Source organism: Garra rufa, chromosome 12, assembly GCF_049309525.1.
Source record: "Garra rufa chromosome 12, GarRuf1.0, whole genome shotgun sequence".
NCBI lineage: Eukaryota > Metazoa > Chordata > Actinopteri > Cypriniformes > Cyprinidae > Garra > Garra rufa.
The window spans coordinates 1,218,528-1,241,817 of NC_133372.1; the positions used below are offsets into that span (position 1 = coordinate 1,218,528).

The 23,290-nt window shown below is 39.8% G+C and overlaps 1 protein-coding gene across 2 annotated transcripts in view; it reads right to left on the reverse strand.

Moving 5' to 3' along the window:
• Positions 1-23,290, reverse strand: part of zeb2b (zinc finger E-box binding homeobox 2b) — a 43,117-nt gene that overhangs the window by 18,983 nt on the left and 844 nt on the right. For both annotated transcript variants that reach the window (XM_073851335.1, XM_073851334.1), the window contains exon 2: positions 1,101-1,364. In XM_073851335.1, coding sequence (XP_073707436.1) covers positions 1,101-1,170 — 70 coding nt within the window. In that variant the 5' untranslated portion in view covers positions 1,171-1,364. The remainder of the gene's footprint in view (positions 1-1,100; positions 1,365-23,290) is intronic.

A 23,290-nucleotide genomic window follows, 5' to 3' on the forward strand; every position in this document is an offset into this window, starting at 1 on the left:
ACAGCTAGTTCATTAGCAGAAATGAATAGCGAAGAAGTGCTCATTTAGATGGTCTGTCTTCCATGGGCTCTCACACTCCTATGTTTCTGTCATACGCTTCTAAGAATCATTGACTCTTATTACACATGTAAATGGCTATCATAAAAATAAAAATTTCATTTAAGATTCTTAATGACTTGAGCAGCAGCCTGGCCTCCCTTAATGATTACCTCTCTCCCTCATTAAGAGTATTTATCTCTCTGCGTCTCTGACTGCGCCTCCCGCACCAATGATGCTTGCAGGAGGAAACCGGGAGCCGCGTTTACACGGACACGCGACGCTCTGCTATTACTGCAATTACCAATGATGCTCTGCAAACCGGGCCGCATGCGCCTCCGACGATTACAGGAAGAAACTGGTCTTATGTGATAATTAAAGAGAAGCGTTCTGCTGTGGTTGCACTGGAAGTTGACAGCAGGTTTCAACACAATCGCAAGAACAACACACAGAGGAGAGGGGCGTGGCTATGTGTGGAAGGGGTGTGTCTAAGAGATGATGTGCATGACTAAGAGAGGAAGGGGAGTGTCTAAAAAGATAGAGGGTATATCTAGAAAATGTGTGTTACTATAAAAAGGGGGTGTGTCTAAGAGGAGAGAGGGTGTAGCTAAGACAGGAGTGTCTAAGAAAAGAGAGGGAGTGTTTAAAATGATAGAGGGTGTGTCTAAGATAGTGTGTGTTACTATAAAAGGAGGGGGTGTGTCTAAGAGGAGAGAGGGTGTGTCTAAGAAAATATGTGTTTCTATAAAAGGAGGGGGTGTGTCTAAGAGACGAGAGGGTGTGTCTAAAAGGATAGAGGGCGTGTCTAAGCAAATGTGTGTCACTATAAAAGGGGGTGTGTCTATGAGAAGAGAGGGTGTGTCTGAAATGATGCAGGGTGCATCTAAGAGAAGATGCATGTGACTTAGAAAGGAGGGGGTGTGTCTTAGAGAAGATGGGTGTGTTTAAGAGTATCTAAGAGGACAGAGTGTGTCTCTAAGATAACATGTGCATATCTAAGAGAAAAGAGAGTGTGTCTTTAAAGGTAAGTTCATGTTTTTGTAAAGGAAGTTACCAGAACTCACCGGTACCATCGACTGATGCGCTCAGCAAGTCGTTTTCGTGCCAGACGTTCTCTATTCCACTGTCCTTCATATCATCTTCATCATCCACAGTCTTCCTTAGCAATGTGTGACCCAGGGTCGGAGAGGGCGGAGCCACAGACTCATGGTTGACGAGGCTGACTGGACTCCCCACCCCGTTGAGCAGGCCGTCCTCCTCCGACACCAGTAGTCTGTCTTCTTCTTCCGTCTCCGATCCGGTTTCTACAACGTTCTCATAGTCCAACACTGTCAGAAAACACATATACAAACAGATGATCAATATCACAGATTATTACACAAGTTATCACTTGAGCTCGTCCATGTTTGTGATACATCAGCTATGAAGGAGCGTTAAATTCCTCTGGGATGAGTTAATAAAGAAAGGCCTTCCACGTGGATTTATATTTATTTTCATCTGTGCATTGTTTAGTTTTGGTGAGCGAGAGTATGCCAGCACACACACACACACACACACACACACACACACACGCGCACACACAAAGCGCAGTCTATCTTAACATTCCCCTGTGGACAAAAAGATTACACTAGGCATATCTGTTCCTAACATGATCTTTGGTTAATCCACTGGTCTGCACTTGCCTCCCGAACAACTGCACAACAGGTGCAAATTAAAATGAAAACGGTGTATGTGTGTGCGTATGTGACCTGGGCTGAATACCAATTGACAGGGGAAACAAAACCTTTTCAAGAGGTGTGACCACAAGGGTTTAGGCAAGTTCAGACTGAGTAATGCTCTCTGTGAGAGAAAGAACCCAAGAAAGGAGAAAGAGAAAGAGGGAGGGAGGAAATAAGAATAGAAAAGCCAAAAGAATAAGTGAGACATTCAGACTTGGTGTGTGGTCCAGATATACCTTCAACACATTTACATTCAAAACACCCTTCACACGCCCAGCCACCGGACGCAATTTTTCTGGACAGGCTGTCGGTACTGGAGCACTTGCACAAGTTTGACCACAAAAAAGGCAGTTCTGGACAAAAAATGGCCACTTCAACTGCATGGTTGCAAATTGCTTGATAAAATCATCTGATTGATTCTATGATGTATTGCACTGTTACTCCAGCCACACTAAAACAAATGTAATTATTTCTAATGAATTGATCGTTTTCTTGTTATACACTACCATTCAAAAGTTTAGGGTCAATAAGATTTTATTTTTAAGAAATTAATTATTGTATTAATCTAGGATGCATTCAATTGATCAAAAGTGATGGTAAATACTTTTATAATGTTTCAAACGATTTTTATTTCAAATAAATGCTGTTCTTTTGAACTTTTGGTTTATCTGTGAATCCTGAAAAATAAAATGTATCATGATTTCCACAAAATGTTTGGGCAGCACAACAGTTTTCAACATTGATAATAATCAGAAATGTTTCTTGAGCAGCAAATCAGCAAATGTGACCCTGGACCACAAAACCAGTCATAAGGTTAAATTTTACAAAACTGAGATGTATGCATCATATGAAAGTTCAATAAATAAGCTTTCTATTGATATATGGTTTGTTAGGATAGGACAATATTTGGCCTGGAATCTGAGGGTTCAATAAAATCAAAATACTGAGAAAATCACCTTTAAAGTTCTCCAAATTAAGTTCTTAACAATGCATATTACTAATCAAAAATTACATTTTGATATATTTATAGTAGGAATTTTGCAAAAAATCTTCTTGGAACATGATCTTTACTCAATTTCCTAATGATTTTTGGCATAAAAGAAAAATCAATAATTTTGACCCATACAATGTATTTTTGGCTATTGCTACAAATATACCCCAGCGACTTAAGACTGGTTTTGTGGTCCAGGGTCACATATTAGAATGATTCTGAATTGCAATATTTAGCAGTTTTTGATCAAGTAAATGCAGCCAGAAGAGACTTTTTTCAAAAACACTACAAAATCTTTTAAACCCCAAACTTTTGGATGCTATTGTACATTTATATAACTCCTGACCATCACACCAGAGAAATCTGTGATGGCACAAAGCCATTAGGATGTTATAAGTTCTCAAAATGAGTAAGCATGTGTTCATGAACAGGTTATGAAAAATGGTTAGGAGAGACAGAAGGAGAGAAAGGCAGAGCAGCAAGAGAGAGAGAGAGAGAGAGAGAGAGAGAGAACGCTTCCACAAAGTAGAAATGACATCTTGAGAAGTTAAAAACAAAATCCATCAACTTTGTACTCGCTGCTGGAAGATTTGAAAAGGCCGATAAATAATGATGGGTTGGGTGGAACTTCAGATGGAGTAAAAACTCTGGAGCGAGAGCATTGTTTGGCTGACAGACAGCCTATCACACGCCGGTATTGTGCTCTTCAACACAATAATTCCAACCTGCTAATGTCACGGCAGCCATTACAGTGATTCCTCACCTCATCTCTAATCAGTCTTTTGTGTTTCCAGAGCGCAGACACAAAGAAACGATAATGTTTACTTGCCGGCTAAGTTCTCCTCTGATGACACTCTCTATTCGTCGGCGTCTTCTGCGAGTGTCAAAGGGAACAAAGGCGATTACGGCTGCCATTCTCGTGCCGATGCTACCTGCTCCTCTGCTTTTGATTTCAAACAAATAAAAGGAACATCTCTCACTCCGATGCCACAGATAATTAAAATGACATTCCTAATTGCCCCAGTCACCGTTAATGTTGGGCTTAACCTACGCGCCGCTCGCAGACAGGCCTGTCATTTCTGCGGCTGATAATCGCAGGGCCGTGCGAGATGGTATTGATTCCGATGGCCGCTTTCTCCACGCAAACACACACTTAGACGACTACAAACCGGAGGAACTTATTCAAAGACGTTAAAAGTGCAGCTACAGAGCTATTTTCACTCATAATTGCTAACAAAAAAAAGCACATTTAAAAGAGCCTTTCTTTTTCTGCAAAACAACAGAAAAAGTCATCCAACTTTTTGTTCTACGAAATTCTTTCAAATGAATTCAGTTTTTTTTTTTTTACTTATTTGCAGCTAGTTGGCAATTTTTATTTTCATTTAGTTTAACTTAAAGTACTACAGTAAACATATAAATAAATTAAAAGAGATAAATAGAAAATGTATAAAAAAAATAATAAAAAATACACAACATAAAGAAAATATAAAAATAACATACTAAAATAACATCTGGCATAAAAAAAAAAACCTCTCAGTTACATAAAGAAAAAGTGGTGAGCTTTTGATATTCCTCACCTCAACTTCCTGTTTAAAGATGGAAATGCGTCATGAAAACTGTGCTCATCAAACCTCAAATTCTGTCAGTTTTTCCATAAAGAAAGAGCTCCATGTTGCTGCAAGTCATCATCAGCAAGAAAATCTGTTTAAAATCCAATGGCTTCTCATGTCAACTGCAGAAAGCCCTTAAAATGAAGCCAGAAATACAGACAGATAAAAAGTATCCTGCTTTGTTTTCCTCTGACGTTTCATTGAATCCAGTAATCCGCACGGGTCTGCACCTCTGAAATTCCCAAAGTGCTCCAGGGTGGGTTTCTCTCTCACTGCAACACAAGCCCAACCTGAGGCCTCACAGCACAGACACACGGCTGCTAGATGAGCCCAGAGACGAGCCTGTGGCCCTGAGCTGACGCTGTGTGTGTGTGGAGGTGACAGACTCCCCGCAGGTAAACCTACACACTGCGCTCGTGTCATCGGGGCTAATGGGAGGGGACGTGAACCGTGCTGAAGATAACTGGCCCTCCGCATGCCGCCTCACACATGCAGATCACCTGAACGCCTCAGGCGTCAGTGTTTCAGCTCCAACAATAGATTTAAACACTCATATTTTCCTTTCACTTCAGGTTTAAGAGATTGCAAAAGCCAATTATAATCTATCTGGGAACATTTTTCAGTTAAACTTTAAAACAATTAGTGATGTACATTAGTTAATGTGAACGGACAATGAAAAATTGTCTTAAAGCAATTATTAATCTTAGTTAATGTTAATTAGTTAATTAAAAGTCGTATCTGTTAATATTATTTAATGGACCTGAGCTAACATGAACTAACAATGCATTTTTCAGTTGCATGTTTAAACTAATGTTAACAAAGATGAATAAATATTGTAACAAATGTGTTCATTGTTGGTTGATGCATACTAATGGGAACTTATTATAAAGTGTTACCCAATTTTATTTAAATTTTTAAATCATTTATAAATAAACAATTTTTATCTCAAGAAAAACTATTTTCTTCTCAAGAAGGGATCTGCAAGACTTTGGTCTTGTTTTTAATTAATTCTATTAGTAATGCATGCAACCCCAACGAAAAAAATGCTATTGCTTAAAAGTTGCTTTTCATGGCTGATGAGATGAGATCTCAGTTATGCATCTCAACTTAGTCTCTTCTTCACCTAATTTTTAAATTAGAAATAAAAACAGACACAAATGTGTCATATAAAACATAAAATGAATGTGGAGAGCAGCCCATATCATTTAGATTACATCTAAAAGAGGAGACACATGTGAGATTACTGACATGTTTTTATCTTGCAAGTAAAGTTGTTTGCTTTTATATCCATGAATTGTTTTCATATGAAACTCTTCCAGACTAATATGGGGGTTTTGGGGAAGCCGTGCAACGCCTCAAGAAAAAAAAAAAAGAGTGAAAGAAAGAGAAAGGGAGCGAAAGACGAAAAGGGGGTGGTGTGGTGAAGAGAAAGGGACAGAAGGGCAGCAGCCGAGAGCGAACAAAAGACGAGTGAAAGAGTGAAGCAGCTTTGAGAGGCCAGTGAATGGAGAAACTCAGCGATGTGTAAAACAACTCCTGTGTCTGTGTGCGGATCCAGGACGGCCCGAGTGGGTGTGTTTCAGGAAGGGGGTGGATATGTTCAATAATTTCTGCCGTGAGGCGGCCACAGTAGCCGGACTCTAATTGAATTAAAGTCCCATTTATTTTGCAGGGCCGGAGCAACAGGCTGGAAAGCCTAAAGGTTTAGCTGCTCGGCTCGGACCAGCCCGGCCCGGGTCTCGCTTCCACCATCTGTGCTGCTCCGGGTCGCCCCCCCTCTCGATCCATGAGCCAACAAAAAAAAAAAATGCACACAAAAGATCTTTTGGCCACCCCAGGATAAATGACGCAAGAAAATCTGTGCGCACAGGGCAACAATACAGAAAACCCAGAGCCAACGTGAAAGAGACTTAGCCAAACTGACCAAAGACACATTACTGCATCTTAAAAATTACATATGCATGCTTAAACCTATATTTTTTTATATGTATAAAACACTTTTGTGCTATATAAATGAGGATTTTGAATGATGAAACTGCATGAATAGTGATTTTTTATTTTGTTGCAAAATGTAACTACAGTGGTTAACATTTGAAGTGGATCAAAACCTTTCATCAAAGTTGTCCTAAAACCAAAACAATACCAGTTCTTGTCTTTGATGGACTTTTTTGATCCACTTCAAATGTCATACTATACTATATATTGTCACCCAGTCCTTTATGTGAAGTTGGAAATAGGTATGTCTAATATATATATATATATATATATAGAATACTTGCTTAGGGTGATATATACTATATAGCAAATCTCAACTGCTTGATTGTTTATATCATCACAAAATGTAACTATAATATTGTCCAGCTCTGCTGCTAAATGCAACCAGCAATGAAACAATGCGAAAACTGTTATAGAAATAAACTTGATTTGACTTGAAAATGATGAAACATTTACAAAATAAAGTCATAAATTAAATTAATTCAAAATAAGCTTTTAAAGTTTTTTTTAAACAATATGTATTATGAAAAGTGCTGTATAAATAAATTTGACAAAAATTATAAATTATTTTCAAAATAAAGTAAATTAATTCAAAATAAATTATAGTCATTATTCATGTTTGCAAATATACACTGAATGCATTTAAAAAACAAACCAAAAAAATGTTGATGCATAAAACTGCAATTCTAAAAGTCTCTGTTTATCATATTTGTGTTGGGGGCAGTGGATGGAAATGTTGGCAGGGCAAGCCCAAATCTGAACTTCTGGCCCAGAAAAGAAAAAGAAAAAAATGGTTGATGTCGAGCCCTGGTGCAAAGGGGAATTGAGACGAGAGGAGAGACGTCGGCGCGAGGACGGGGGGCATCAGTGCAGGTGAGCGCGGGGTAACAGGGGTATCTCCGGCTCTCACATCCGTCAAGCAAAGGAAAGGTTAAAATTAGAAAATTTAATTTATTTGATAATTTCCCAGAATAATTAGAGTTAATATGGGTTAATTAATATGCAAATCTCTCAGCAGATGTTCGACAGTGAGTGTTGCGCGCAGAGGCAGCCCGTTCGCTCTCCCGCATGCGTTTGGCTGTCAGTTAGTGACCGTAATTGCCGTAACTAACCAAATACACACAAAACCTTTAGCGGGATAAAACGCTTTCTGCCCCAGTCCCGGCACACCGCCACTTCTCTCGCACAAAGACGCACAATTTCTTATTTTCTCTCGTCTGAAAGGGCCTTTTATGCGGCGGTCGTTTCGGCGGTGAATGAGGCGAACGTTCAGCACGCTTCACTTTTCTCTTGCCGCTTTATATTTTCCATAAACGTGTATAAATATAAAAGAGGAACAGAACGACACCTGCTCTCGGGGTTGTTGCTGTCTTCCCACCTAAATATGTTCAGATGGGGCCGTTTACGTGCCGCTGCGGTGAATGAACAGGATGAGGGAACGTGAAAATGCTCCTCGACTCTTTTCAACCAGGTTGCTCATCAAATATTGATGCAACTCCAAAAAGTCCTCAGCTGTGATCGCTTTAGTGCGTATTTGACTGCAGCTGATCTCTGAGCGCTGTTAAAACATTCATTCGAGTACACACACAGACACAGGAGTCTTTCACTGGTGTTTACCTGAAAAACACACTTCTACACTGATGCGGCAAGAATCAAACGTGTCGCACAAAGGCATCTCGAGTCATCCGTAGAGATACGTGAACCTGCGGCTTCTGAAGCTACTCAGAATTTAAAGTAGTCAAACTACAGTCAAAAGTACTTTATTAAACTATACAGGGCTAACTAACGTGAAGCAATTTAAGTGATACATACACTACTGCTCAAAAGTTTGGGATCGGTACGATTTTTCATGTTTTTTTTAAAGAAGCCTCATATGCTGTTCTAAGCTGCATTTATTTGATCAAAAATACAGAAAAAAACATTTATATTGTGAAATATAGATTTTTTATTTTTTTTTTAACTGTAATTAGTTTCAGAATGTTTAGAGAACATTCAAATGTAACATTCTCATAATGTTTACGAAATTATAGTATGAAATGTTCTCTTATGTTCGCATAACAACTTTAAAACATTAAAAACATTCTAATTTATAAAACTGTTTCAAAAGCATAGTGATGAACAGCAGCATTTAACAAAATATTTCAAAAATACTAATAAAAAAAGATTATGAGAATTTTTATGGACTGAGTCAAATGAATCATTGAATCGTTTATGAATTGATTCATGTACACAAACTGTCCAAACAAGTTATGTAGGTATTCACTTGATACAATTTAGTGGAATAATTAAAATACAGTTCAAATATTTGACCAATCGCAATCAAGTATCCCAGAGAGCCATGTAATAAGGTCTGTTAATGCAGTTGATCTTCTCTCGGTGGAATACTCGAGGTCTCTTCCAGGGGTAAACGCCTCTCTGCCCTCCCCACCCAAACGCTCTTTTACAACAGACAGACACAAAGACACTCAAGCGGTGGACGCCTCCTGCCCTGCCCCCTCTCCTCTCTCTCTCTGTCTGTCTGTCTGTCTGTCTGTCTGTCTGTCTTTCTCTCTCACGCGGGCAGGTAGTGGAATGCGCTGACGGCCGCAGTATGTTGTGACGGGTGCAGTATGTTGTGTTGTGGGGTTGTGTGGGTGCGGCTGTCACACAGCAGTGTTATCAGCCAGACAAACTATTTAATAAGGGTAAGGCATTTGATCTGCTCTGCATCACACGCACACATTTACTTAGCCATCTATGTGTACCTTTAGCTGACAAAACATTTCAGTGGACAAAAAACTTGGTGTTGATGATCCGAGACCCTGACTAAGGTATCCATGATAAAGGGCCATACGGACTATTTTAATAATGTAGGAATCTATTAAAATAAACAACTTGCACTAAGTGCATGCAAATTCAAATGCAAGCAATCATGGGGAAATTAATATTGCCACAGCTGATTAAAACATCAATACATCTATATAGAGTATTTCCCCGATCTGCTTTTGCAAATGTATTTCACCTCGTGCAAGATTAATAGCAGCACTACAATAACATATAGCTCTGTCAGAGCAGATTACTGTGTGTTTGGAGTAATAATGGCTAAACACAGTCTGAGATGTAATTATACTCTGTAACGGGATCATTTGACTGTGATTTGCTTTGATATAAATAAAGAATGAGCATATGGCAGACAAAGGTAAGGTGTGTTTTCTTTTCTTTGGAATAATTTGCGCTGATGAATCATTCACAATAAGAGCAGGAACGTCTGTTAAGCAAAGCAAATAGAGTGAGTCTTTACACGAGTCTCTACGGACTGCGAAAACAACAGAGTAGCACTTGGTCCTGTGTTCGGTACATATATATTTTCCTTCCTATTCTGCAGTGTTAAACTATCAGGCGGACCCTGAGATAAGTACACGCTGAGAACAGCGTTTTGAGCCACTCAAGGTTGCGCCGCATTCCTGGCCCGCAGTCCAGCGCAGAATAACCTTTGGAAAGAAAACCTTTATCTCTGTCCGACAGAGTCCCACCTGAAGATCAGCATGACTTTCTCCAAATCAAACACTTTGAAATAAAACTGTTGTGTTTACACAACACAAAAAGTCATTTCTAAAGAACATCTTCGCACTTTAGTCCTAAACATTGCTCCCCACAGGAAAAAGTCCCAAATGAGATCTTAAGCATTTCTCAGCTGTGAGAACAAATGGAGAGCAAATGGATTTAAGTCTACTATGAAAAGAGACTCAGATTTGCCAAAATACCAAAGAGTGCAATCAAAAGTCAGAGATCTCACTATAAACCGTCACTATTAATTTATCCTATGATAAAATGATCTGAGCTGCAATCCTCATTCATTTGGGTCTATTTGGGTTACAAAATTTATATTGAAACATATCTCAGGAGCAAAGAAAGAGCAACAGAGGCTTTTGTGTTTTCTCTGGGTCTGTCAGAAGTGAAGAAAAGAAAACGCCATTTATCAACCTGATGCTGTAAAATACGGAGGCCTTTCTGTCTGTGTGAATGGAAAATTAATAAAATAATAAAGCGCGCAGGGCGGGGGGTGAAAACAGCCTCTTGGACGTCTTCCAGGCCTCGGCGAGGGGGTCGCGGGGGGGTCGCATTCATTGTGGGGCCGAATTTTCCTGATGCGTTTCGGGCACAATGAGAGGGTGAAATCCGTGCGAGGGCAGGTTTTGGGAAAAGCATCTGTGCTCAGGTCGATTACTGTCATAAAACTCTGCCAGCGCCCAGCTGGGGGTCAGACGGAGAGAGGGAACGGGGGGGCAGAGGTCCTCAGATGGTATAAAGATCAGAGCAGGACTATCCAGGTGAGAGGTAGAACCCCCCGGCCAGCCCAATCTGAGCTGCTCATTCAGATGCTAATGAGAGGGTAGAACACATCTGTTCCCCCCCTACCGCTTGGGGTCTTTGTCACCTGAAAAGCTCCCCACCAGGTATCAAACAAGCTGCAGGAAACAGCCCCTTTTCATCCTGTTACCTCCGTTCTCCAATCAGCAAATGAGGCCCTGGTGACAACAGGGGCCCCCAAGAGCCCGACGGGGCCACCGATGCCCCACACGCACCTGACACAGTTACACAGCCCAATTAACCCTTGATCGCTGACGAACACCAGCAGCAAGCTGTTTAACTCAACCGGTCGGTTTACCTACTTCCCGAATGATGTTCCGTCGAGTTCGACTTGGTAAACGTCCCTGCACATTACTTATGCGTGGCATAAACACATGCAAAGACATTGGATTTGCCGTGTGTTCTCTCACCTGCCTTTTCACTGCCATCCTGAGAAACACACCGACGCGTTTAATTAGAGCTGGATGCTGCGATCGCCCCACGCTCTGTCACACAAGACCCGCGCGCAGCTCAACCCAAATAACGACCTGAGACAGACAGCCCCGCGGCACGCTGGCGGACCCCCCGCCAAGCTTTCTTATGCTAAATGCGCCTCTCTTAAGCCTAATCTTCAGCTGGGTCGCTTAAACACAACAGCACGCTGCACCTTTACTGCAGAACGGAGGCCGTTAGCATGACAAAGATGCTCATATTCATATGCTGAATGTTGAGACAATGCCCTACACCACATAATAGATCATAAAACTAAAAATATTTGAAAAACTGCAGTCAGATCAAGTAATGCTGAACTCTGAAAATTTGTTTTAAAAATACTGATATAAACATTATGGTAACAACAATAGTTAAATGTCCATGCTGGTATAGCAAAATGTACTGGAATACAACACCAGCATACAAAACCCAACATGCATAGTTTAAAAAGACCTTATAATCTAAATGTCATAACTGGGCCTTCTCTCTGGTGACGTATGCAGGACTTCCCCAATCATTTATCCCATTTAAACTCCAACCATGCAGGCTCACGTTCATCTTCATCAAAATGCTCATGTGACCCTGAACCACAAAGTGGAAACAGCCAAAAATACATTGCATGGGTCAAAATTATAATTTTTTCTTTTATGCCAAAAATCATTAGGATATTAAGTAAAGAGCAGGTTCCTTGATTTTTATTTTTATTTTTTATTTTTTGTCCTACCATAAATATATCAAAAGTAAATTTTTGATTAGTAAAATGCATTGCTAAGAGGTTCGTTTGGACAACTTTAAAGGCATTTTTTTTGCACCCTCACATCATATAGGGTCATATATGATGCTCACATATCAATTAACAACTGATGCAACCAAGTCACTGTCCTATATTTGTTTCTTTTTCAATAACCCACTACAATCAGATCCATGTCACAATACGTAAGAACAAATCAGTCACAAAATGAAAACGAGTCTGCCTAATGCATAAATGTAAAGTTCCGCCACAGTACTATTTTGTAACGGTATAAAAAAAGGTAGCATCAAAGCTCCAGTCTTTCTGCCACTGGTGCACCACAATGCATGCACGTTCCTTACATAATTGAGCGTTCCCTGTTCTCTTTAGGTGTACAGAGAGGCCGCAGAGAGTTGCGCAGCACAGTTCAGTGGGTAAAACTGGAAGTTTTGATGTCCTGTCCACCTCTTTGGCTCAGTTCTCTGAGCGTTTCCCTCTGAGCCGTTCTCTTTTGATCACAGGCATGAAAGCCATTTCTTGCGAGAGTGCAGGTACCTGGGGTACGGCTAGGTGCTAATTAGCTCAGCAGGATAATTGATGTGTAGATTACACCGCGAACAAATGCCTCGACTTGTTTGTTCTTCTCACTTTTCCTCCCCCCTTACCTCTGCCCTAATGAACAGTACCTGCCTCGTTAAAACCACGCTAATTCGCAGCCGAATGCGAGGATATGCGCGGGGAGGGCTTTCCCCAGGTGGAAATACCTTTCAGAGGGAGTGTGCGCAAATGCGCTCCCACGTGCACGCTCCTGACCTGCAGAAATGCCTCCGCTGAGCACAGGGATTTATGCAGGCAGCTCAAAGAATTTAAAAAGGAAACAATTTCTAAATGAAAGGCCGTGCCATTAGAGTACCAATGGAGTTCTATTGTTACGCCCCTGTAATGCCATTTCCTTCATCTTTTGTCTCAGAGAGGCTATTATTAGCGGCCTCTCACAGCTGCGTATCCGTTCAATAGGGTTTGAATTTGGTCATTAACAAGTGAATATCAGCAAACACATTTGTGGAGCCCCTGCCATTGCTAATAAACTAACAATGAGTACAAGCCTAATTGGGAAATGCAATGAAGAAATGGAGGCAAGGTGCCTGAGGTAAGGAAAGACAGCGGAAGAATAGACAGGTCATTATGAGGACGGATGTGGAGAGAAAAAGGTGAACAGTTGAATTGTCGCCTCCTCGCAGTTCCCACGGACAGCTATAATCCGTCTCTCGCTAGTTTACACGTTAAACACGTTATTGCGATTATGGACTCCCGCTTTCTCAGCGGTTCTGCACACACACGAGCGCACACACCGGGGCCGCGTCTACGCCTGCGAGCCATCCGTGTGTTCTCCCAGACAGTTGACGGGTCTTCGGGTCAGAGGTTTCTCTCTCCTTGGCCGTTCAATGCACTTCCTGTCTGAACTGAATTCCCTGCGGCTGCTCTCAGATCTTTATTCAGACCGGAAGTCTTTGTTAAGCGCTGCCTTCATTATTTCCTCTGTATAAACTCGCATAAATGTGCTACCAGAAAGTATTTCCACTCAGGTCTGTTAACCCTGAACATGCACGTGGGGGGAATTCACTAACACTGAACTGCGCCCACTGTTGATGTTGTTTACTTTCTAGAATAATCGTTGTCACATAGAAAGAAGGTATGCTTGTGCATAAGTGACTTATGCATTTGGAAGACAAATGCATTAAAATAGACACATTTTCACATGATCAAGCTGGACTGAAATACGATCAAAAAGGCCACAAAATGTTAGCGAATTCACCCCACAGAGTTTTGATATTGAAGTCCAGCTAAAATCCAAACTGCTAAGTTTTTGCTTTCTCCAAACTAAGCCAACAGGGATCTAATCCTCCAACAAACTCCATAAACACACTCCTCCTGCTTTAAGAAAGTGCAAGGAACCATTTTTTCTCTCGATATTTCTGCGCTTAGACCGCACCATAATCATCTTATACACGCTTTTCTTTGTTTGGGGATTTTCACGTTTCTCCTTCCAGAGAGATAAGCAACACAATAATGAAAGCTTTAATTACCCCACCCCTCTGCCCGCTGAAGGACGCGAGACTGTGTCATCATGGAGGGGGGGAAGCAGATTGTGCCGGAGCTAAGAAAAACTGTATTTGGACCTCTAGCCGAAAAGAGAGAAAAATGGTAGTCGGGCAAACTGGCACTTTCCGTCACCAACCTGATAATTCTCCCTCCATCCCTCACCCTGGAGGTCTTTTGTTTTCCCCTCCTGCTTCCTGTCACCATCTCGGCACAGAATCAAATGACGACAGGGTTTACTTTTCTGTCTCAAAGAAAGATAGAGAGAGAGAGAGGAAGACGGGAGTGATTTGGTCCGGGCTGGGGGTTTCACTGGGTCACAGGAAACCTGGACTATGCAGATGATTTAACAAAAGCCTTTCATCTCCTCCTGCTTTCCCGAACTTCCAAGCGCCGGAGACTTTTAAGCACAGAGCTAATAATGAAAGCTCTTTTCTTTCAGCAGTAGATAAGAGGCCTTTTTATCCAAACTGTACACTACTGCTATAACCATTAACAAACGCAAAACAGGTAATTAGAGCAGAGGAAACACATAACGGTGTTTCCTGCACTGTGATTCAGGAGTGAAACTGCTCTGCGGCTAAATCTATAGAAAAAATTAATGTAGGTACATATACACTATCTATTGATTTATCTACCAATTTTATTAAATAGAGTATATAACCTGAAACAGAAAGTGTACACCATTCGTTGGACTCCACTTGCTGTTTTTTAGTTTCAGAAGGACAGTGTTCTGTCAGTATCACAGGCCTCCCACCAGCTCATCTTTATTAAAAAGTGTCTACTGACACCCATAATAACCCAGAGCTCCATCAATCGGCTAAAGGACAGAGAGGGACATCCACCTGGGGACCTGGAGAAAAGCAGGATAAAGCCGTGAGGTGAGAGGACACACAGAAAGGGCTGCCGCCACTGAAAGCTTTTATTTATGACGGGCTTGTTTCTTTTTTGGTTTATGTGTGTGTGCGTTAGCCTGTTTGTTACCACGGCTCTTATCTGTGCTGGTGTATGTGTAAGGTGTGAGAGGATGAAAGCCGTGTGGGTGACAGGAACTCAGCTGCGGCACGGCAGAAAGAAACTAATCAGCCTTTTACAGCTTGAACCGAGGCGGTTAGGTAGCCTCGCGCTAACCGCACACGCGCTAGCTCTGTCACCGCTACAAATTGGCTTCTTACAGAACTCAAGGTGCCAACGGACCATTAGACGCACAAAAGCAAGAGTTTTCCTAGCATCTCATGTGAAAAAAAACCCCAGCACCTCCCCGCTGAGTAAAACACACACTGTCTGCTCCTGATCAGGGATGTTTGGAGCTCTGGAATACCTCTGTTCTGCTGAAGCCAAGATGTTTTTTCACAGTATAAAATGTTCAAAAACGCCTCTATCCCTTCAGTAAAGTCAATAGAATCAACAACATTTATTTACACATCTTTACAAGACTTGGATATTACAGTAAATAAGAGCACAGCTCCTTTTAGCACTACACAAACGTGGCTTTATTCTCTAATGGCTTGAAAATAAATCAGACGTGCGCGCACACGCACCTGCACACACTGTAAACAGGTTGACAGAGAGGAAGCTGTCACCAATTAGCGGCAGTGCTAATCTGGTTGTGTCGAGAGGATTATACTCTGTCCTGGTGGGACGGGGGAGAAATTTCATTTCCTGTGCAGCGTTCGTAGACTCTACCTGAGTCAGCGGAGCTGCGCACGTCAAATCCGTGCTGAGATAACAGTTAATCATCTCTCGCCCTGAGAAACTGTTTCCCTCCACTGGGCTGAGCACCCGGCGCTTCATTCCTTCTGAAAACACACGTGAAAATGTGACCTAACCTCTCAACAACGCCAACACAGGAAACACACACAAGGAGACGCTGCCTCCCAGAATTCCCTGAGATCTTCCACTGTGTTATTTTGTCTGCCATTTTAACTAGTTTACAAGGCTCCTGGGGAGTTTCTGCGTACAAGTTCAAGTACAAGAACAAGTGATTTTGGTCTGAATAAAATGCTTGAGCAATTTCTTATCTAGCTAGCCATCTTAACCTATTTCAATAAGTACTGTTACTAATACTGCTTACTTATGTAGTATACAAGATAATCTGTACAGTAAATCTTCACAATTACAATTTAAAGGCAAAAATGGTGGTTGAAGTCGTTTCAGACATGTAGCAGATTATGAAAACAAACTATTTGAAATGAAGTTGAATAATACACCCTAATTATTAGATTTAGTGCAGCCCAACAAAAGATAACACACTATCTGGGCTTATTACAATTTACTGTTGGGGGATTTTGAGTGTGCATCCATGCATGCTTTTTGGGCTTATATTATCAACAAAAAGGGGTCTGTGGTATTAAAATGCAATTTTATGGCACTATAATAGACCAATTCAGTGTTTGCAAACAGTGATGACGTTTTTTTTGTGGGCAGAGCTTATACGTTTGCAGAAAATTATTGTTTCCAAGTAGTAGTCTATGGAGCCATAAGAATACAAAATGGTAAATTTGAGTTTATATTTAAAAATTCTGACATTATTCTCGAAATTCTGAGAAAAAACATCTTGTCATTCTCTCTTTTCCCTTCGGCTCAGCTTTTTTTCCCATGAGAAAACTCACTATTGTTGAGTTAAATCGAGTTATAAAGTCCGAACTAGGAGACATAAACTTGCATTTGTGAGAAAAAAAGTCAGAATTGTGAGATGAAATAAATAAAAGTTATGTAAAATGTTAATAATAATAGGTTTAAACTAATATTATATCATGCTGTAACTGTAGAGCAGCTGCAAGTGACGTAACTGTGACGTCTACTACGAATTGGTCTATACTATGTATATTGATTCATTGCCAATATATCTGAAACATAAGAATCTGCAAAGTCACAAATAACTATGACTGGCAAAGAAAGGTGGCCAGATTCTGATGAAAGATTATAAAGGCAAACATTTGGAATACTCTTAATTACTAACATCAGAACAGTAGTACTTTTAAAAACTAATACATTTAATAATTTACTTCAGGAGAAACTTGATGTTAAGAGTGTGAGTTACAGTAATTGTGGTTAACCTGAGTAAAAACCAAAAACACAAAGAGAGAGAGAGAGAGAGAGAGAGAGAGAGAGAGAGGTGGGGCTGCTGGGCTTATTGTATTAGGCATTGAGCTGTATGTGAGAGATAAGAGAGAGAGAGACACAGATTCAGTGCATGTGAGGGCAGAGAGGTTGGAGGTACGAGCGTCTTATCATGTTGTTTTGTTCCTGTGAAAATCAGGTGGAGTCATGCATTCAGCCGTCAGGAAGGACTAGCATCTGAACACGACACTTCACAACCGTCGTGGTGCGTGCGCGTGTTTGCACGCTTACAAGCTCTGTGCAGTTTATCTGTGTCAAATCGTATGCAAATAAATGCTCTCAACTTTTAAAGTGTTACAGATTCACTACAGTGAATTTTGACAGCACTTCCTCACATTAGATCTTCACTGTCGGTTTTTGTCTTTATTTCATTATTTTGCACCGAAAACACACACGCTCCTGAAGCGGGAGAGAAAGTGTCCATCTGTCTGAAATTTAAGCAGCCTACACTGACACAAATTCCCAGAGAGAGGAGTGATTTCCTCAGGTTTAACTAAATAATTTATGCTCACCTCACTTTAGCATGATGAAGCAATTTTAGCTTGTACAGCTATACACACACACACACACACACACACACACACACACACACACACACACACACACAGTAAAGAGGGTGAAAGATAGAGAACGAGAGCAAGACTTCCTGAATATCTGAATAATTCAAACTTCTAGACAAGATGAACAGAGAAATCGTACTTTTCCTCAAGAAGGAAATTCTTGGACTGTTAATACAGGAGTGACCCCAGAGCTGGACAGTTACACAGACCACAACACTGTCCTGTCCATTAACACTCACAACAACTGTGTTCAGAATACAGTACTGGCTTACTGGAAGTATAATGCCCATGCAAACTGCATACAGCATTACATCACTCCCTCAAGATTTCATTTTGTGCTTGATTTTCTCAGAATGTCCTTACACTAAGAATAAAGTGAGACCGTAATAACGCATATATTCCATTGTCTAAAAATGAACTTTTTAAACATGGTATTCTTAACAAGCAGTGTTATTTTAGTATCACTGATACACTTTTTTAAAAAAAAGTTGTTAAAGTTGTGGTGATTTTGCTGTGTTTTGTCATTTTTAGTAGTCTTTTATGTCTATATTTTATTAATTGTATTTATATTTTAAATGTTATTTTAGTACATCAACTTAAAATTAAAATGAGGCAAGTAGCTGAAATGCTTTTCCAAACTGGCTGCATTACAATTTGCCAATATTTCCAACAGTATCCATCCTAAATAGTAGTATCAATTGTAAATGTGTGATTAGAATTAGTGATAGTAGATTATATAGATAGTATTACATAGATAGCATTGTGGATTTTTAAGTGTGCATTCATGCATGCTTTTTGGCTTATATTACCCTCAGCAAAAGGGTCTTTGGTACCAAGATGCAACCTTACGACACTGTAGTACTATGCAAATTGGGTTACTACCACTATATGTGAAACAAGAGCATCTGCAAAATCACAAGTAGCTATGACTGGCACAGAGATGCGATCAGACTCATTGAGGAACAGATCCGATTAGCTGAATGGACCCATGTGGCCCGTTTAAGAGAACAAGAGATGTGCGGCAGACAGAAGTGAAGAAATTGGAGGTGTTGTAACATTAGAAGGTCAGATTCGTTTTCCTCCGAGCTCCGTACGGCAGGGATTTGTGAGTCAACAGCCCCTCCGGCTTCCTGTCAGCGCTCTAAACCAAACCACAAGGGAACGCTGCCCCTCGAACCCGACACGACCGGCTCGCAGGAGAACAAAATACAAACCCGCTTTTATCAAAGTGTGGCGAAATGCAAAAGGAAGTGAAGACAGTGACGTCCCGCTGTTTTGGTGCTCGCAATGTCAAGGTTGTGGGTTCGATTCCCTGGGAACATGCATGCCCTCTTAAAAATAAAGGTTACAAATGTTTTTTTTTTTTTGTTTTTTTTGCAGCGATGCCATAGAAGACCTACTTTTGGTTCCCCAAAGAACCTTTCAGTGTAAATAATTAAAAAAAAAAACTTTTTCCACTATAAGGAACCTTTTATGCAATGGAAAGGTTCCATGGGTGTTAAAGGTTCTTCATCAAACCAGAGATGCTCTTTAACATCCATGGAACCTTTCCATGCAAAAACATTCTCCAGATTTTTGGAATGCTCTTCACCCCAAGAAAAAAAAATGCTTCTACAAGCTTAAAAATAGTCTCCATAGAAGAATGACTTTTGGTTCCTCAAAGAACTTTTCAATGTGAATAAACTAAAGAACCTTTTCCACTATAAAGAACTATTAGTGATTCCATAGATGTTAAAGGCTCTTCTCAGAACCATCAATGCCATTAAAGAACCTTCATTTTGTAAGAGTGTATTCCCCTAAATGTGGTTCCTCTAAAATATTGCATTGCTGCAAAACCCCCTTTTGGAATCTTAATTCCAAACCCAATGTATGTCTTGAATGTACTGAACATCTGCCAAACGCAAAACATGCAAACACAGTTAGAAGGAACATAACAGGTGCGGCTCGGAGTTGCACTTGACCTCTCCAGTCGTGAATTCCTGTAGGATTCGCTGGGCCGGGATGGATTCTGAGCGGAAGAAGGTCGTACAGTCAGTGAACGGATCTGTGCATGTTGCATAGTATTTGGCAGGAACATCTAAACGCGCTCATTCCGAAATCACAGAACAACTGCAAGACGCTCGTAGAGAAAACACTAGCAGGGTAGAAACGCCAGCGAAAAGAAGTCGAGTAGAGATGAACAGAGTGAGGGGGAGGAAGAGAAATGGAAGATTAAGCCGAATGTGTGTTAACTTTCATCGTGTAGGTTAGTGCTGGATATTTACAGGCCACGTTGGCTAAACAAAGACTGATATGCTGAGAGACCATCATAAAAATCAATACATCAGTAAACCCCCACCTGCATCGGCCCTCTCACTGTTTGTGTGTGTGCGAGCATAGATCACGTTTCTAAGGCTTCTGCCTACGCCATGATCAGAGCAAGAGAGCAAAACCTTCTGGGATTCTGCAGAGGACCAGCCCACACACACACACACACACACACACACACACACACACACGTGTTTGCATGTGGCCTGTAGCCTTCAGAAACGGCTCTTCATGAAATAAGGTTATAAGAACTCCTTATTATGAGATGCATGTATATAAATGCCTGTTTTATGGTTTATAGAGTACAATTTGTTTGCGTTTATTTGGCCCAGGAGCGCCGTATCCTATTCAGTATTGCTTTCAAGCAGCTACACACTCAAAGTGACATGGTATTGTGAATATAGTCACAGATAAAGGGTGTTTGTTGGACGCGACACACAGCAGAGTGACTATATGCACAATATAACACAACTTCACTGCTGTGTGTGAATTAAACATAATATTAATGAACACCGGACAGACTTTAGATTCTCTTACAGGCACAGACAAGAAACACACACACACATAAAATCTGATGTGGGGTGAGGGTCTGTTTTTGGCCCCGAGGGCTTGTGGGATACATCGAGAGAGAGATTTGGTCAAACAGTGTGGCAGATATGAGCGCAGGGCTCATAAATACAGTCGGCATCATTAATATTTCAGCGTAATGCTTCAGTTCTCTAATTAAACTTGTGGCTGATAGATGCCATTGTCCCATCATTACCTTCATCAGCTACAGCCGCAAAGATTTCATTAGAACTAATGACAAATTATCAGCACTAGTTCTGCTGCTACTACAACAACTATGACTTACATTGTTAGTATTATTATTAGTATTATTAAATACTAGCCATAAATGATTCATGAGATCTTTAGAATGTATTTAATATGAATATTGTGCATAATAATAATAATAATAATATAAAAAAAAATATTAATGGAACAAAGACATTAAGATGTCCACAGAGTAATTTAATGTCCATCGAAAGCACATGTAAGTAAAGTGTCAACTTTTAAGGTTTCAAATAAGTTTCTGGAGAATAAAATGTCGAAATTTGGTTGAAATAATGTTATTGTCATTCAGTGCAACAATATTTAAAATAATATGTAAAAGATAAAATATAAAATAAAATGTCTTCTGTAAATTAGGGAAAAATGTATATTTATTCTTTGCTCATAAAAACAAAAACAAAAATGCAATGAAATTAAACGGAAAACGTTTTAATACATTTTTTTGGTGAAAAACAACAATTTAAAGCAGTACTACACGTATTGTTTTCATGCTTAAACCCTTTTAGGTCTTTGACCCTCATACTAAAAAAATATGTAAGATCTCATGTATTCAAAAGGGGAGATTTGTATCCTTCGGTCTTTTGTCCAATAAAAAAAAATGCTTAATCAGGATGACATTTTATATATCATTTTCCAGTTTCAACACAAAATGCATCAACAAAACTGTGCATGTCAAGTCATCTTTTTATGTAATATATTAATTAAAAATGATTAATAATATGGTGTATTATACTATAAAACTGTCTTAAACACGCGTTGCTGATCTTTTAAACTGTTTTTGTTGGTGAATTTCCTGCTGGATTTTGGCAGTTCAGTGCTGATGAGGTGAACGAGGCCTGCAGACGCGCTTGGCCAAGCACTATTGCAGCCCTGATAAACACTCACTGACTCACACACACGCTGGAGCGATAGTGGCTGTAAAGCTCTTGAGTTAGAGCACATCCACACCTTTTTCTCTCCATGAAATGGGTCAGAGGTCAGCAGCCGCTGTGGGCGTCATATTGGTCCTGATGTTTTCAGATCTCAGCTCTTGACTGACATCATTGACAGCTCCTTAAAGAGCCGATTATTCCAGAATAAAAGAAGGAACTGAGGAGTTTTTTTAAACAGGATCTTGAAGAGATTTACGGTCCAGCAGACAAACAGAAAGCTGAAATGAATTCGGACTCTGGGGAGAAAACGAAAACTGGGCCGAAACGGTTTTATTCTTCAGAGTTTCCCCTGATTCTGCGTGAGCGGGCTGGAGGTCAGAACAAACCGGCCACAGCTGCCAGAGAAAAACAACAAAACCTCCAGCTGACTCTGGCTTTTCCATTAAATATAGGCGCTCTTACTGGTACCATTGAAAAAGTGTCACGGCACGTCTGTCCAGGTCCGCTTTTGAAGGCGAAAACCACACGACTCCAGAATATCACACACCGCAGTCGATATGCAGTGGTGGGAACGGAAATATAATGTGACCGCTCTAGTTTTGATGTAGCTTTTATCTAGATTAATTCAAACTGTATGAATATGAGATCAGTAGTGAGCAGCAGCAATATTACACTGCCTGCTGCCTTTCATGCTTTTTTTGGCTAAAATCTAAGGCTGTGGAGTACACAATCCCAGAATGCATTGCCACAAGCTCAATTAAAAACAAAAAAAAAAAGATTAAAAAAATGGTAGTGGTGCTGGAAGAATTGTCTGCAAATTTCTATTAATTTGAGCAATTGTATTAGTTTCAGTAAAAAAAAGTTGTTTTTTATATACATACACTGCCTCTCAAAAGTTTGAGATCAGTAAGATTTGTAATGTTTTTTAAAGAATTATTGTATGCTCATAAAGGCTGCATTTACTTGATCAAAAATACAGAAAAATATGTAATATTGTAAAATATTATTACAGTTTAAAATAATGGTGTTCTATATTAATATATTTTAAAATATAATTAATTTCTATGATGCAAAGCAGAATTTTTATCAGCCATTACTTCAGTTTTCAGTGTCACTCGATTCTTCAATAATCATTCTAATATGCTGATTAATTACAGTTATTATCAATGTTGGAAACAGTTGTGCTGCTTAATATTTTATTTACATATTTTTTTGGGAAACTGTGATTCTTTTTTCAGGATTCTTGATGACCCTAAAAAATTCAGCTTTGTATCACAGGAATACATTACATTTTAAAATATATCCACACAGAAAACAGTTATTTCAAACTGAAATAATATTTCACAATATTACAGTTTTTATTCCTGTATTTGATCAAATAAATGCAGCCTTGATGAGCATAATAAATGTCTTTAAAAAACATAAAATATCTTATATATAGTATAGTTTTTACACATTTTTACTTTAGTTCTAGTTATTCCAGTACCTCACATTAATGAAAAATAATAAATGTTGTTAAAAATCATTACTTAAAATAAAATGTTTGTTTTACATTATTTCAGTTAACATTTTATTTTAAGTAAGCTTTTTAATGCT